Source organism: Osmerus mordax, chromosome 19, assembly GCF_038355195.1.
Source record: "Osmerus mordax isolate fOsmMor3 chromosome 19, fOsmMor3.pri, whole genome shotgun sequence".
Classification (NCBI taxonomy): Eukaryota; Metazoa; Chordata; class Actinopteri; order Osmeriformes; family Osmeridae; genus Osmerus; species Osmerus mordax.
The window spans coordinates 10,203,920-10,219,712 of record NC_090068.1 but is presented as its reverse complement, the minus strand read 5'-3'; the positions used below and the strand labels follow the sequence as shown (position 1 = coordinate 10,219,712).

At 50.8% G+C, this 15,793-nt stretch overlaps 1 protein-coding gene across 4 annotated transcripts in view; it reads left to right on the top strand.

Moving 5' to 3' along the window:
* Positions 1–13,530, top strand: part of ltbp3 (latent transforming growth factor beta binding protein 3) — a 19,613-nt gene extending 6,083 nt beyond the window's left edge. The window contains exons 2-28 of one of the 4 annotated variants that reach the window (XM_067257014.1): positions 760–1,032; positions 1,403–1,566; positions 1,739–1,844; positions 3,505–3,597; positions 3,759–3,875; positions 4,330–4,485; positions 4,739–4,873; positions 4,958–5,026; positions 5,253–5,339; positions 5,493–5,621; positions 5,848–5,979; positions 6,095–6,223; positions 6,373–6,492; positions 7,101–7,223; positions 7,549–7,671; positions 7,824–7,943; positions 8,141–8,269; positions 8,447–8,617; positions 8,817–8,900; positions 9,106–9,234; positions 9,332–9,469; positions 9,781–9,921; positions 10,406–10,534; positions 11,465–11,626; positions 11,767–11,856; positions 12,025–12,153; positions 12,347–13,530. In XM_067257014.1, the coding sequence (XP_067113115.1) occupies positions 760–1,032; positions 1,403–1,566; positions 1,739–1,844; positions 3,505–3,597; positions 3,759–3,875; positions 4,330–4,485; positions 4,739–4,873; positions 4,958–5,026; positions 5,253–5,339; positions 5,493–5,621; positions 5,848–5,979; positions 6,095–6,223; positions 6,373–6,492; positions 7,101–7,223; positions 7,549–7,671; positions 7,824–7,943; positions 8,141–8,269; positions 8,447–8,617; positions 8,817–8,900; positions 9,106–9,234; positions 9,332–9,469; positions 9,781–9,921; positions 10,406–10,534; positions 11,465–11,626; positions 11,767–11,856; positions 12,025–12,153; positions 12,347–12,498 (3,530 nt within the window). In that variant the 3' untranslated portion in view covers positions 12,499–13,530. Of the gene's footprint in view, positions 1–759; positions 1,033–1,402; positions 1,567–1,738; positions 1,845–3,504; positions 3,598–3,758; positions 3,876–4,329; positions 4,486–4,738; positions 4,874–4,957; positions 5,027–5,252; positions 5,340–5,492; positions 5,622–5,847; positions 5,980–6,094; positions 6,224–6,372; positions 6,493–7,100; positions 7,224–7,548; positions 7,672–7,823; positions 7,944–8,140; positions 8,270–8,446; positions 8,618–8,816; positions 8,901–9,105; positions 9,235–9,331; positions 9,470–9,780; positions 9,922–10,405; positions 10,535–11,464; positions 11,627–11,766; positions 11,857–12,021; positions 12,154–12,346 lie in introns of all 4 variants that reach the window. The other 3 variants (XM_067257013.1, XM_067257015.1, XM_067257016.1) reach the window with 3 other exon arrangements.
* Positions 13,531–15,793: the final 2,263 nt, after the last annotated feature.

Genomic DNA, 15,793 nt, shown 5'->3' with positions numbered 1-15,793 from the left:
TCTTGACTCTTTCATGACCTCGACATTGGACAGAATTGTCCTTTTAAGGATTGACTAGCAGATAAGCTATATTTAAGCAATGTTTACACTAGAGCAGTTGTGGTACTATTGTGGGCATGCTTATCTGCAACATACAGCGCCTAATCGTTCTCTGCCATTTCCTGGGACCCCTCTGAATTGAGTATGTTCTCTCCTAAACCCGGTGAACTCCGATTCCACTGCTTCCTATTATTGTCCTTTTAGGGGGAAACTAAGCTCCTGTAAATGCCCCAAAAAGTAACATTCAAATCTGTATAAGTGCCATTGAACTGTTTCTTTTCAGCAGAGCCCCCATGGTTTCACATAGTTTCCATGTTCCAGTAAAAAGCCGTCAGTCGTGCTATTGCCTTGGCCTACTCTTGTCCACAGCCAGCTCCTCCGCCTGCGCCTGATTGGCTGGAGCTGGGCGGGTGTGTGTGCTTAACAGACACCGTTTGATGATGTCACTAGAGCCTGTGATCCAAAGGGACTTTGCAGAGAGATGACTCATTATTCCAAACCTGCTGAAACATCATAGTATTGTTTTCTCTAAAGTATAGTCCCGGTGCAGCAGAAAACCATGACTAGTGGACACTGTTAATGACTGTACTGTGTAACGGTGAAAGATGGCAGGAGGGAATCCTACTGGTTTTCTGACTCAGCATTTGTACGCTGTTCTATTCATAAGGGGACTGTTTCAAGAGTAACGACCCGTCTTCCCCCCCCCCCCTCCTCTCACAGTGGTGTGCCGTCAGATCTGTATGAACGGAGGGGTGTGCAGCGAACGGACCACACTGCCTGTGCCCGCCTGCTTCACAGGACGCATGTGCCAGTTCCCCCTGCGTCAGACCCATGAGGCGCAGGCGGCGCGGGGCAACCAGCAGCCTGTGTACCCCATCTTTGACGGCCTGGGCCAGGGAGAGCAGTCGGCCATGGGCCGCTCCCAGCTGACGCAGACCCACTCGGTGTTCACCCTGCCCCCTGACTCAGGAACCGGCCATCACTCCTCAGAAGGTACCCATCATCTAGCACCTGTGACTCAAACCTCACCACACCTTCTCACAAGAGCCGTTGTTGGCTTGTTTCATTGAGCTGTGTAGTCATGTCCATGTGATTTGTGCTGTTTCTGTGTTTCTGTGTCTGTCTCTCTCTCTCCTCCTCTCTTTCTCCCCCCCCCCCCCTCTCTCTCTCTCTTTCTCTGCCCCCTCCTCTGCCCCCTCTCTCTCTTTCTCTCTCTTTCTCTCTCTTTATCCCCCCCCCCTCTCTCTCTCTCTCTCTCTCTCTCTCTATCCCCCTCCCCCTCTCTCGCTCTCTCTCTCTTTCTCCCCCCTCTCTCTCTCTCTCTCTCTCTCTCTCTCTCTGTCTCTCTCTCTCCTCTCTTCAGTGCAGGTGAAGGTGCGTGTCCACCACACACCTGACACGTCCGTTGTCATACATCCTCTGGACCAGGCAGATGTCAAGCCACCTTACAAAACCGTGCTGCGTCTGACCCCCCCCACCCTCAAACCCAGGGGGCGGTGCTTTCAGGAGACCACACCCAAGCAAGCTGTGAGTTAGACCGCCTCAAACCTAGCCGTCATAAGCCCACGACCGTCATTTCACACAACATGTTTTTGCGTGTGTTTTCTTTCCAATGGCTGTTTTATACATTTCCGTCACTATCACCCCCCACCCTCCCTCCCTCCCCCTCTCTCTCTCTGTTCTTCACCATGTGGTTCAGTGTAGCAGTAACCCTCTCCCAGTGCCGATCAATCAGGAGGATTGCTGTGGCAGTGTGGGAAACTCCTGGGGACAGAACAAATGCTATCAGTGTCCCAAGCTGCAATGTGAGTGATGCTACTTAAAGCACTGTCACCTGTGACTGGTATGTTATTTGTTTGGTGTCGTACACTGCTACCACCAGATATGAACTTCCTTTTGGTTTCCATCTGCTATCTGGCAGGTCTTCTTCTAATCTGGAGCTCTTTGCTGTGGAGTCGATTACGTAAATCAATGCTTTACCGAGCCAAATTATGTCAAACTTTCCTGACAATTTCCTCATCCCCAGCTTAGGAAATAAGGAGGCTTCATCATGACAGTGTACGGCATGTGTCTGCGCTAGCGTGTGAGTTCAAACTGTGAGGGAAAGTTGGGGAGAGACAGACAGAGGACACTGGTAAATATGGAGACAGAGGGAGAAGAAGAGAGGAAAGGATTCTCTGAAAAAATGCTCTGCAGTTACGTGTTCCCATGTGCCTGCCCAGTGGAAGTCTGTCATCGCATTGGAGAAGATTGAATTTCAAGCTTGCACCCCTCGAAAAACTTGGACACTCACCTTTTTCCATTTTTCTATTACTCCATTCCTCAGTTCTGACTCAGACAAAGGAGCCTTTGTCAGAAAGCGATGCATCTGGTTATTCTTTAAACTCAGAACAGCTTCTGATTCTGGTCTGGCATGCTCATCGGTTTGAAAGCAAAGTCCAAATCTTTTTCAGGTTGTGTCAAATGAACAGAAAATAAGTACCTGGAAAGAAGGATTTAACTATTTCATAATTTAAGCATTCTTCAGGGCTTCCACAGTGACCCACAAAAGCATTCCTTCCATTTTCTTTCCCTTATGGATCTTTTTTTCGTCTTCATTTGTGTAGAATCAGAGGAGGCGGAGTCTCCTTTCACTCCTTTCTCTCTTTTCTCTTTTTTCTCACTCCATATCTGTTCCCTGTTTCCCCCTGCTCTGGGGTTTATGTCTGTTTATATTTTATGGTTTATATTTATATCACTTTCTTTTTTAATAATTCCGATTTTAGCTCTTTGAACTCTATTTTATGGTGTATGTGTAATTGTCAAACGCTCTGGGAAGCACTTTGGGCAGCCGCGTGGCTGTTTGTAAATGTGCTATATAAATAAAGTTGAACTTGAACTTGAACTTGTTTCATACTCACGGTTGGTTAGGCATAGTCCTTCCTCCCAGGATTTGATCAAACGTGTCTCATCTTTACATATGTCACCTACACACACACACACACACACACCAAGACCCACACACACACACACACACACACACATACACACACACACACACACACAGCAGCTGTCTCTGATAGGGGTGTACAAAGACTTAACAACGCTAAGCTGAGCGTGCTAGACAGCTCAGTGACTAACAGGAGAAGGAGATTGTCTGTTGACAATGAAAACTGTTCTCTGAGCTCATTTAAGCTGATTTTATTTCATTCTCTGTAAGGACTATTTCTACTCCCGCACACCACTGTGAAAACGATAACAAATTCCCCTTTAATGAGCTGCCAAGTTTCTGTCTGTGAGGGGTAGATTGTGAAAATACATTGTAACATACTAAAACTTCCTGTCTGTCTCGAGGACTGTATCCTGAACTCACTCTAATTCTTCCTGCCACCTTCCCTCTCCCTCGACCTCCTCCCTTCCTCCCTCCTTCTGCTCCTCTCCCTCTCATGCTCTCTCCTCCCCGTTCTCCCCATCCATCTCTCTCAGACTTGGAGGGAGTTAAACTTCAACAAATCATGGAGGACCACGGCTCCCCCTGCCCTCGCGGGTACAAGAGACTTAACAGCTCTCACTGCCAAGGTATGAGCACCAGTCTGCTCTCTCCCCTGACTCATTCCACCTCCAGGCTGCTGGATTGTAACTGGCGGGAGGGAGGGGGGGGGGCAATAGAGAGGATAGATGCCCTGGAAGTTGAGTGATATTCCTTCTTTGATTCCCATTTCTCTCTCTCTCCTCAACAGACATCAACGAGTGCAGTCTGCAGGTGCAGTGTCAGAACGGCCAGTGTCTGAACACGCTGGGCAGCTTCGTGTGTGACTGCAAGCCTGGCTTCGTCCTGGACAGGACCAGATGTGTGGGTGAGTGAGAGAACGCCTCCTCCGTGCACCATGATGACAGGCTGCTGCTTCCATTCAGGCCTTAAACGGCCCTGTCTGGGCTCATCTGGGGCCAATCTGGAGGGTGGGAAAGGGGAGTTATGGCTTGCAATGTTGAGGTTAAGAAGTAGCCTCCGAATCTGATGTTCAGATGGCTGATCAGAGGGCCGGAGAGAGGGCTCTGTCGTCATTGTGTGGTCCAACTATTTTTCTTCTTCTTCCGATCCTTAACCAAAAAGCCCCTTTAAAATGTTGGTGTAGAATTTTTGTCTTTTTTTTAAAAGTAGCTTTCATTTGTTAAATCAATATGATGACACAACTCTGTAGACGTCAACAGTACTGTTCTTATGGGCCTCTAGACTGTCAAGCTGATGTTCAAACTCCAGCATCCGCTCTGTTCCCTCCCGCCTCTCTCCTCCGCGCCGACGTCCACCAGAGTCTCCGTCGGAGCAGGGTCAGTGTTTCCGCATGGTGTCGGAGGCGGGGCGCTGTGAGCACGCCTTCCCCACCCTGCTGACCCAGGAGATGTGCTGCTGCACCGTGGGCAAGGCCTGGGGCAGCAACTGTGAGAGATGCCCTCAGGATGGCACAGGTGAGGCTCCCGGGGGCAGGTGGGGGGGGGGGGGTGAGGACGTGTCCGGTTGTACCCTACCAATCTGGTCCCAGCTGGGGTGATGACAGGGGTTGGGAATGGGGGGGGGGGGGGGGGGGGGGGGTGATGGGTCCAATGAAAGGCCGGTCAGTGTCTCAGTGATTATGATGATGAAACAATGCTGTATTGATATCATACACTGTTGTCTGAATATGAGGTCTGATCATGTTCCTCTCGTCTCCCCGGTGCCCAGCTTCCTTCAGCAAGATCTGTCCTGCAGGGAAGGGCTACCTGCTCCAAAGTGTAAGGGAGACGGTGGCCTTCCCTCCCCAGATCCACACCCCCCTGGGGCACAAGCCTGACAGGGGTGAGGAGCAGCGGAGGGAGGGTAGGTAGTCCTTTCAACTAAGCCTGTGTGCCTGGATGAATGTTACTGGTGTAGATTTTCTTTTCTGATATCATTTACTTGCAGAGATCCTTCCGGAGATTACTACAACCACACAGCCTGCTCCAATCAGCACGCACGGTCCTCGTGTGCCTGGTAGGCCGATCCCCCTCCCCCCCCACCCCCCACAACCCTCCCCATGTGTGTATCCCATCCAATTATCTATCCATCTCATATAATTATGATGTAATAGATATACGCTCATATTCAAGCAACAACCTCTTGAGAACTTCAAACAGCAAGTAGGAGACATAGGAGATAATAGGAGATCACCTGTCTTCAGAGGGTCGTGAGTGAGCGGTGTCTCTGGTTGTCCCCACAGTGATCGTGGCTAAGCCCACCTCACCGCCCATCATCAGGGTGAACCCAGACAGAGACCCCCTGGAGGTGGCTCACACACAGGTCTCACGTGAGTTCCACTGTCCCACACACACTCTGCCTCTGACCCACTGATATCCCTACCGGGGCCTTGTTTGGTCTGTTTGAGGTTGTGTTGTGGTTGTGTTGTGGTTGTGTTGTGGTTGTGTTGTGGTTGCGACCTCTGCGTTTCTCCGCCCAGCAGCGGTGACAGACGAGTGCAAGCTGAACAGAAACATCTGTGGCCATGGCGACTGTGTCAACGGACAGAGCGGTTACAACTGCCACTGCTACGCCGGCTACAGGCTCCACCCCCAGAGGAACAGCTGTGTGGGTAAGGGTCTGGGGGGGGGGGGGGGGGCGTGGCCAGAGGGCTGAGCACTGGTGGAGTTAGAAACCATGGAGATCAATGGCCTCCGGTAAATGACAATGCTGGTGGTCTTCCTGACTTGTTGAAGCTATGTGTTACCACCCCCCTGGTGGGGGTCTTGAACCCAGTCAGCCGTGTTGCTCCTGGTGGTTAACCCTGTTAACCACCTGTTAACACTGTGCTCTGTCAGATGACGACGAATGTGACGGGGAGCCTTGCGGCCACAGCAGGGGCATCTGCATCAACACCGAGGGCTCCTACCGATGCCGTTGTCACCATGGCTACAAGCTCCTGGTGCATCGCGGGAGACTCAGATGTGAAGGTGGGTGACGATGGGCGGCGTGTCTCCAAAATGGCGAGCTCTTTCTCCTTTAGCCGTCGGACTCTTTTTCAGATGGATTTTTATCGGAGCGTCCTCCTCTCTTTGAGTCTTTCAGATGTGAACGAGTGCACTAAGCAGGATGTCTGTGGGGCTGGCGGTCAGTGTGTCAACATGCCGGGCTCCTACAAGTGTGAATGCCACAAAGGGTTCAGAAGCAGGGCTCACCGCCCTCCGGCATGTGAAGGTGAGGCCCTGCCATTCTCTGTGTGTGGACGAGATAGATGCGTGTGCATGTGTGTGTGTGTGTGTAAACGTGTGGGAATACATAGTGTGTCTTGTTACAGTGTGAATCATTTTCCTCATTCATTTTCCTCATTCATCCTTTCCCCTCAGATATTAACGAGTGCTTGGATCCCAGCTCGTGCCCTAACGAGCTGTGTGAGAACACAGCAGGTTCATACGAGTGTGTACCCTGCCTTCCAGGCCACCAGGCCCAAGGGGGCCTCTGCTATGGTGAGGCTCTCAAACACTGATACATACACCATGACATGGGCCCTGGATTTCACTGTGAAATCTTGTATTACTTAAGCCATCACAGAGTTCAGTTACAGGACTAGAGCCAGTATCTTCTATTGAAGCGATGCCACCTAGTGGGCATGGATAATCTGCAGTCTGTTATTATACTGTATCGTACATTATTGAATGACTGGTATTGTCCTATGGAAACTTCATGAATGCCAGATCTACAAGATTGAATACAGAGTCTGAACATTTTAAGATGTGTTTCTACCTGACTTCCCAAGTATGTCTTCTCTGACCCGCGAGTCAGAATGTATGTGTGTGCGAAGCAGAGAATGGACTGGATCAGTCATAGCCTGTAAATCTGTCAGAGTCTGGCTGACTGAGACCCAGGCAGCACACATGCCAGCGGGCACCAGTCCAGCCTGCCAGGACGGCTCCTGTCCATCCCTGCTCCTCCTCAGGACTTCATCTTCCTCCCCCACTCTCTCTCCCCTTCCTCGAGGTGCTCTCTCTCTCACTCTCTCTCTCTCTCTCTCTCTCTCTCTCTCTCTCTCTCTCTCTCTCTCTCTCTCTCTCTCTCTCTCTCTCTCTCTCTCTAGATGTCAACGAGTGCCAGAAACGGGGTGTGTGTCCCAACGGGCGCTGTGAGAACCTCCCTGGTACCTACCGCTGTCTGTGCAGCGAGGGCTTCCTCCCCAGCGACGACAGTAAAGCCTGCCGGGGTGAGCACACGCCCTGGAGACCACACTCCACCATCCACGGTCAACATCCACACTACTGCCGTGTCATTTCCTCACGACCACTGTTTCCTGTATATTCTGATCCAAGTCTTTGAGACTGTGCCTTCATAAGTACTAGATCACGAGTTACAGTTCGGTGGTAAAGCATAAGACCGCGTCTGCAAGATCAAATCCACTTCTTGTACGTCGCTCTGAATGAAAGTCTCTGCTAAATAAACGCTCACCCGTAGTGCGTGCTGCTCATTCAGATGGTGGAGTACAGTACATGATGCTCTCTGTGGGTGTTCCCGCTCTGCCCCTCTTCCAGACATTGACGAGTGCAAGGACGACAGGCTCTGTGCCAACGGGCGCTGTGTCAACACAGACGGCTCATTCCAGTGCCAGTGTTACCCGGGATACCAGCGCACACAGGAGGGGAGCCACTGTGAAGGCATGGGCCGACTCTCATCGCTCACATCACACACAGGAGGCGGGAAATGTTCCCCAGTGGGATGCATGGCTCTTCCTTCTGCCCTGGGTTACGTAGCTCTGTGGAGTTTGTTTATCAGTCGTGGTTTGGTTATATTGCTCTCCTTCCCACAGATATCAACGAGTGCGAGAGGCCCTCCAACTGCCAGAGAGGGCGCTGTGTCAACAACATGGGCTCCTACCGCTGTGAATGCCAGAAGGGCTTTATGCTGGTTGGAGGAAGGAGGTGCCAAGGTCAGTCTCTACATGTGCTGTTAGCCTCTCTATGAATCTCTCTCTCTCTATCTCACTCCTTCTCTATCTCTACCTCTCTCACTCGATCTAATTCTCTGACCGGCTCCTCCTCCCTTCTCCTCTCTCTCTCTCTCTCTCTCTCTCTCTCTCTCTCTCTCTCTCTCTCTCTCTCACTCATTCCCACCTCTCTCGCCCAGACATAGACGAGTGTGCGTCCGACAGGAGTCTGTGTCAGCCGCACGGGACCTGCGAGAACAAGGCGGGCTCCTTCGTGTGCGTGTGCAACGAGGGCTTCCTGCTGTCCGAGGACAAGCACAGCTGCGAGGGTGAGACAGACAAACCCCCTAGTCCACTGGACAGCCATCCCCTCCCATGAAACAGTGCAGCGCATCATCACACAGCGCTCTCCTAACCCTCATACACCCCCTTTAGGCTGGCTGTAATACCTCATTGTGTTGTCTCTGACCCCCCACCCCCCACCCCCACCCCCTCTCCCCCGACAGTGATCGCCATGGAGCTGGAGGACAAGAAGGAGTGCTATCTCAACCTGGATGACACGGTGTTCTGTGACAGTGTCCTGGCCACCAACGTCACCAAGCAGGAGTGCTGCTGCTCCATTGGGGTGGGCTGGGGCGACCACTGCGAGATCTACCCTTGTCCCGTCCACCACTCAGGTACTTCACACACACACACACACACTGAAACACAGTCACTCACGCAAACACACACACACGCTCACGCATGCACACACACGTACACTCACACGCACTCTCGCACACGCGTTCGTCATTGGGCTTTTGTGAGTTTGGATGTGCATGGGTCGTACACGTGCCCGACTCACTGTCGTCCGGTGGTGTTTGGTCCCACATGCAGCTGAGTACCACTCCCTGTGTCCGGTGGGCCGAGGCTTCTACCACGAGGAGGGGACGATCGAGTACGGCCTCTCCCTCCACCGAGGTGAGGAGCCCTGGCTGACTGCCTGCCGCTGACTGCCTCACCCGACCACTGAAACAGTGTAGCAGTGAAATGTGCACTTGTGGCCTTTGATTATTTGTTGTGTGTGCTGCAGGCACTGTGTGTGTGTGTGTGTGTGTGTGTGTGTTGTTGTTGTTGTAAGCACGTGGCTCCTGTTGGGTCTTCACGATGCTGTTTCTGTGTGCAGACATCGACGAGTGCGTGCTCTTCTCCAACGAGATCTGCAAGGAGGGCCGCTGCATGAACACCCAGCCGGGATACGAGTGCTACTGCCAACAAGGCTTCTACTACGACAGCAACCTGCTGGAGTGCATTGGTGAACACACAGGCACAGGGTCCTTCACACGCATACTGGGTAGGGTACGAGAGTGGGAACTGGTTCCAGACTGTCTTCTCCTCTTCCCCCCCCTCAGATGTGAATGAGTGTCACGATGAGTCCCTCTGCGCTAATGGAGAGTGTTCCAACACCAGAGGCTCCTTCTACTGCACCTGCAGCGCCCCCTGGACCCCAGACTCCACCAACAAGAAATGTGTGACGGCCACAGTAGCAGGTGACCCAGCCCTAGCCTCAGCCCCAGCCCCAGCCCCACCCTTAGCCCCAGCCCCAGCCTTAGCTCCAGCCCTAGCCCCAGCCTTAGCTCCAGCCCCAACCCCAGCCTTAGCCCCAGCCCCAACCCCAGCCCCAGCCCCAGCCTTAGCTCTAGCCTCAGCCTCAGCTCCAGCCCCAGCCTTAGTCCCAGGCTCACACTCATCATCAGCCCCAACCTCAGCCCCAGCCTCAGGGCCTCAATTCTGTCTCTTAAACTGCAACAAAGCGTTCGTGGCGTCGACGACTGGTTCAGTCAGTGTGTTTACGTTGCAGGCGTGGACGAGTGCCAGAATGCAGCCAACTGTAAGAACGGCCACTGTGTGGACACTCCCGGGTCCTACTACTGCATCTGCTCTCCTCCCTGGATCCTGGCCACCGACCGCAACAGCTGCGTGACCCCCGAGGAGCAGGGGGGTGAGTGGAGGGCGCGGGCCAGTTACAAAGCTTAGGATTGGCTGTCTGGGAAGTGGAGTGAGGCATGCTGGGAAGTGTTGTTTTAAAAGGTTGCTCCCAGCTGTGTCTGCGTGGTTGTATGCGGGAGGGAGGATGAATGAGAGGAAGGCCACTGATTTTAGCTGTGTACCGTCAGCTGTGTACCGATGAACAGACACCTTAACACTAACTAATACCCTCACAGCTTCCCCTGGCTGCCCCACCCTTTGTCCCAGGTAGCTCAGGTACCAACTCCATCTCCCTGACAACAATCACCTCATAGTCACAAAAAGAGGACTTGCCGTCCTGTTGAGAGTTGTAGTTTCTGAACACACCTACACTCTCTGCATGCCCACTCAGGAAACTGCTTCCTGTTAAACATCGTACATATTCCGGGCCGAAGCTGAACGCTGGCCCCTAGGCTGGTGTCCATATTGTAACCCGTGTCTGTGGTGACCCCTTGCAGATGTGAATGAGTGCCAGGACCCCTCGTACTGTAAGAATGGGAGGTGTGTCAACACGCCCGGCTCCTTTCACTGTATTTGCACCCAACCCCTCACCTTCAGCGCAGCGCTCAAACAGTGCGTCTATGACGGTGGGTATAACCAATCGGCGCTCAGCTCACCTGAGCCTGACCAGTTAGGTCAAAGCTAACCCGAGTTTTGGCTTGCCTTTACACCTGCCACTCTTGCTCATTCCTTTTAACCCCTCCCCCTTTGAGTCCCTCTGCCCAATACTGACTCTGTCCACAGGCAGCCTACAACAAACCCCTCCTACGTGTAGAGAATGCTGTAAAAAAAACATATGAAGATCAGTGTCTGTATGATCAGTGAGAACAGAGGGAAGCATAGCTACAGTAGTCTTTACAGCTTCAGAACATGAGTTTTCATGGATTTCCATTACACAACACTAGCTAGCATGAAAACAACATGAAAAACACTTATTCCAACGTGTGTATGTAAACGTGTGTTTGAGAAATGTCAAGGAAATGTCCAAAAAGGGATTTTATTGCTTCTGGCATTTTCTGCATCTTTCTTTTCAAGACTTTTTCTCTTTCTACCTTGTCCTGTTTGGTTATATGTCAGACTGTAATACCTGAATGTCATAATGCATGACTGCATTACACTCCTAATGAACTCAGCAGTGCACAACACAGACACTTTGCGGTGTCTATATTTTTGTTATTCTTTTTGTAAAGCTTCCTGTTTCGAGTGAGCTTTCTCACTCCTTCCATCGTGTCCGTGTTCAAGGAGAAGCACGGGCAGAGGAGAGCAGCCTGTGTCTGTCTGTATCCAGGCCTCATGTCTTATTCATATCTGCCTGCTGGCTCTGACCGTCCTCAACAATTACCTGGTTAATCTCCCAGGTCAAGACGAGTGGCTGGACAAGGCCTGCTTGCATAATGCAACGACTGTCCTTTCACACTTGACAGATCAGCCCTGATCAGTCGAAGGGGTTTGAAGCATTGAACAGGTGAAGAACTCACAGCTCACGTCCTCCACCTTCCCCCGTCTCTCTGTCCCAGACCGCACGGCGGCCCACAAGGACGTGTGCTTCCTGCAGGTGGATGAGGACCAGATCTGCAGCGTGCCCAGGAAGGGCCTGGTGGTCACCTACTCCGAGTGCTGCTGTCACTACGGCCGCGGCTGGGGCCCGGAGTGCAGGACCTGTCCCCAGAGAAACTCAGGTGAGACCACAGGGACGCACGCGCATCACTCACCGGGCCTGCTTCTCCTCTCCCTACTCTCGCCAGTTTGATTTAATGTTGTGTTTTTACTCGTTATTATCGCCCACAAGTCTTACTATTATTCTTTTGTTTACTTCCAGTGATATTTAACCGTCTGTGTGAGATGCACCTGGAGACAGATTCTGAGGGTGAAGTCGACTTTCTTGCAGCTTTTGCCAACTACAATCCAGGTAAATGCTAGCAGGGTGATTGCTATTGACAGCTGCACATTCAGACATAAACATTCTAACTGGCAAAACCCTGCCTGTCTCCCTCCTTGTATTTCTCCCTCTTTCTATGTCTCTTTCCCCCTCCTCTCTCTCCCTCCTCTTTCATTCTGTTGTGTTTGGGCTCAGAAGGGGACAGTTCGGAGGAAGACTCTGATGAGTGCAGTTGTGCCAACGGGCGCTGCGTGCGCTCCTACCTGGGCACCATGTGTGAGTGCAACACCGGCTTCAGGATGGATCACTCCCGCACACGCTGCACAGGTGTGTTTACATTTCACCCTCATCTATTACAGGGAACCCGGCGCATATCTCACACACTCCCACACACACTTTAGCATTTAGAGGAACAGTGTTGTTGATTTGTTGTTCTATGTAAATGTGCGTGCAGGCAGATGACAGACCTCTCTCTCCCCCATCTCTCTCTCTCCATCCCTCTCTCTCTTTCTCTTTTCAGATATTGATGAGTGCGCTGAACCTGGGGTTCGCGTTAATCCATGCAAGAATGCTCGTTGTGTCAACACCATAGGGTCATTCAAGTGCTACTGCAAACATGGCTTTGTGCCTGCACGAAGGACCAACATTTGTGTCCGTCCGAGGGGTCTATAACATTTCTGTCAAACACACTTTCGCACACACACACACACACACACACAGAAACATAGACAGACACACACACTTAGCGCTTAGATAGACACATTATCTGTCCTGTGTGTTTAATGAAGGGCCATTTCCTTCCGGTGACTCGTTTGAAATGTCTAAATAGAAATGTCTGCTCCTCTTCAACCAAGGATCTTAAATGTTTGGGTCTTCTACTGCCCTCTGTGTTGATAGTCTACAATGCTTTGGGAAAATAATTAAACACCGACAAAGATATAGGTTTGTTTTTTCGATGTATTTTTGTAATTATTATTTTTCTAAAAACTGTTTTTGACCATTGACTGTTATACTTGTCCTATGTTTATTTCTTAAATTGTCCACTTGTTGCATTGATCTTGTAATCTGAATCGTGAGTCTTCCTGCAGTTTAATGAGGATGTTCCTCTTCATTCCAACCCCTATGACCATGATCAGTAAATGTCTGTGTCACAACTTAAAAATCTAAAACATCATCCATGTAGGGTATGTACTGCACTCACAGCCTAGTGCTCTTCTATGATATATACATGTTGTACAGAACAGTATGTGAAGACATACCTGCAGTAGCTAATGGATTTGTGCCTATCTTGTCCCTGCAAACCGTAGTTGCAAAGGACACATAGAAACATGTTTATGGGAAAGCCTTTCAAAAGTGTCTTGAACAATTCTGACATGCACATGAGTGCACTTTAAGTGAGATTATAAAAAAAGGAGCTGACCTTACAAGGCAACCTAGATGGAATCTTCGGGTGAAGGACGGCGGAGGGTTCCAGAAATAAAGGAAGTGACATGATAAGTGACATCACTCGTCAGTGTTTGTACTTCTGCATTGTGAAAGGAACCAAAGAGGCTCTTCATAAAGAGACAGGAGTCAACCTCCCACATTGTACTGACTCTGGCTCTGATTCTGATCATGTTTCTTCATGACTTGTCAATAACACAGTGTTGTGTCTAAGACCCTGTAAACAAATAAAGGATTGTCTGCGCAGTCCTTACAATATTAGTTTTAATTGTTTATTTTCATTGATTGGTGCTAAACCTTCTTTCCATCAAAACGCCTGGCTGGAATTGTCTGCTAAAGCGTGTGCCGTCAGAGACATCTGTGAGAGCAGAAACAAATTCAGCTAGAGGAGAAAGGTGAGTTTAAGTCAGTCTCTCTAAAGTCCAGCGGAGAATAACGAAGAACTGTACTTCAAAGTCTGCAGGAAGCCCTGTCAAGTCACATACATAGACATTGAGTTAGGCAGAGGTCCACCTTCAAGATGGCAAGCTTAAGTTCTGTCTATTAATTACACCATGTTTGCCACTCCTGTATGTAATTGACACCATAAAAATCAAGTATTTTAGTTGTCCCCCCTCTACTAATAGTGCATTGATTTATGTTCGAGCATACTATTGCATTGCAGGATACACAGACAAAACCTGTACGTACTGGGCATTCTGGAGTATTTCACAGAGCAAGCAGTAATCAAGTTAGGTCATACCCCCCTCTTTTTTGATCAAAGAAGAAAATAGCGGCAGTTCCAACAATCAACAACAGTAAAAGGATAATCAAGGTCAAAGTCACATAAATGTGATTTTTGTCAAGTACCACGGGTGTGGTTGAAGCAATTTTTATTTTGGGTCGAGGTGTGACTGTCTTGTTCAGATCAGGATTTGTTTTGACCGATTTCCCTGTAGAGGACAGGGTGTATTTAATGCCAGATGAAATATGATGAGTCACAGTTGGGAAGGAGCTTGATTTTGATGAATTCATCCTCTCTGAGGAAGCTGGTGAGAAGCCTGCAGTGAAAGGTGCGGGTGTGACCGGAGGCTGTGTGACTGGAGGCTGTGTGACTGGAGGCTGTGTGACTGGAGGCTGTGTGACCGGAGGCTGTGTGACCGGAGGCTGTGTGACTGGAGGCTGTGTGAGAGGAGGCTGTGTGACCGGAGGCTGTGTGACCGGAGGCTGTGTGACCGGAGGCTGTGTGACCGGAGGCTGTGTGACTGGAGGCTGTGTGAGAGGAGGCTGTGTGACCGGAGGCTGTGTGACTGGAGGCTGTGTGACTGGAGGCTGTGTGACTGGAGGCTGTGTGACTGGAGGCTCTGTGACTGGAGGCTGTGTGACTGGAGGCTGTGTGACCGGAGGCTGTGTGACTGGAGGCTGTGTGAGAGGAGGCTGTGTGAGAGGAGGCTGTGTGACTGGAGGCTGTGTGACTGGAGGCTGTGTGACTGGAGGCTGTGTGACTGGAGGCTCTGTGACTGGAGGCTGTGTGACTGGAGGCTGTGTGACTGGAGGCTGTGTGACCGGAGGCTGTGTGACCGGAGGCTGTGTGAGAGGAGGCTGTGTGACTGGAGGCTCTGTGACTGGAGGCTGTGTGACTGGAGGCTGTGTGACTGGAGGCTGTGTGACTGGAGGCTGTGTGACTGGAGGCTGTGTGACTGGAGGCTGTGTGACCGGAGGCTGTGTGAGAGGAGGCTGTGTGACTGGAGGCTGTGTGACTGGAGGCTGTGTGACTGGAGGCTGTGTGACTGGAGGCTGTGTGACTGGAGGCTGTATGAGAGGAGGCTCTGTTGAGGTTGAGGATATTGTAGCTGGTGTGATTAAAGTCTCAAGTATAGGTTGTGGCGTTCGGTCAGTAGAGATGGCAGGGGTATTTGTTGTGTGGGAGGTGGTTTCCTCTGTGGCCTCAGGTGTGGTCGTAGAGGGTGTCGTATAATGAGGTGGGGGTGAAGCTGATGTCTCAGATGCTGGTGACATTGTTGATGAAATCTCTGATGGTCCCAGAAGGTTTTCTTTGGTTGCAGAGGTGTGTGTAGCTGAGGCGTCCGATGTGTCAGGAGAGGCTGGTGATGAGCCTGGAGTGAAAGGTGTGGGCGTGACCGGAGGTTCTGTTGAGGTTGAAGATATCACAGCTGGTTCCCTCTCTGAAGTCAATATTGGGACTGTGGTCAATTTGCTTTCATTTAATTCTCCTTCTGAAGTCAGGGGTATTTCAGAGGAGGTTTTTTCTGTTGTGATGTCATTGGTTGATGATGGGGGTGTCTTGTCTGAGGGTGTAGTTATAACGGTTGCCACTGTTTGAGGCACAGCAAACGTTGAGATGTCTGTGGTACTAGTAACGTGTGCTTCATGTAATGTCAAAGTTGACATCTCAACTGCAGTTGTGCTTTCAGAGGTTGTGTCACAGGAGGTTTCTGGAAGGTTGTCAGATGAGGTTGAGACGGTCCCATCATTTGTGGTCATAAAAGCTCCTTGTGTGGTTTTCTCTGTCGCATCAGGTGTC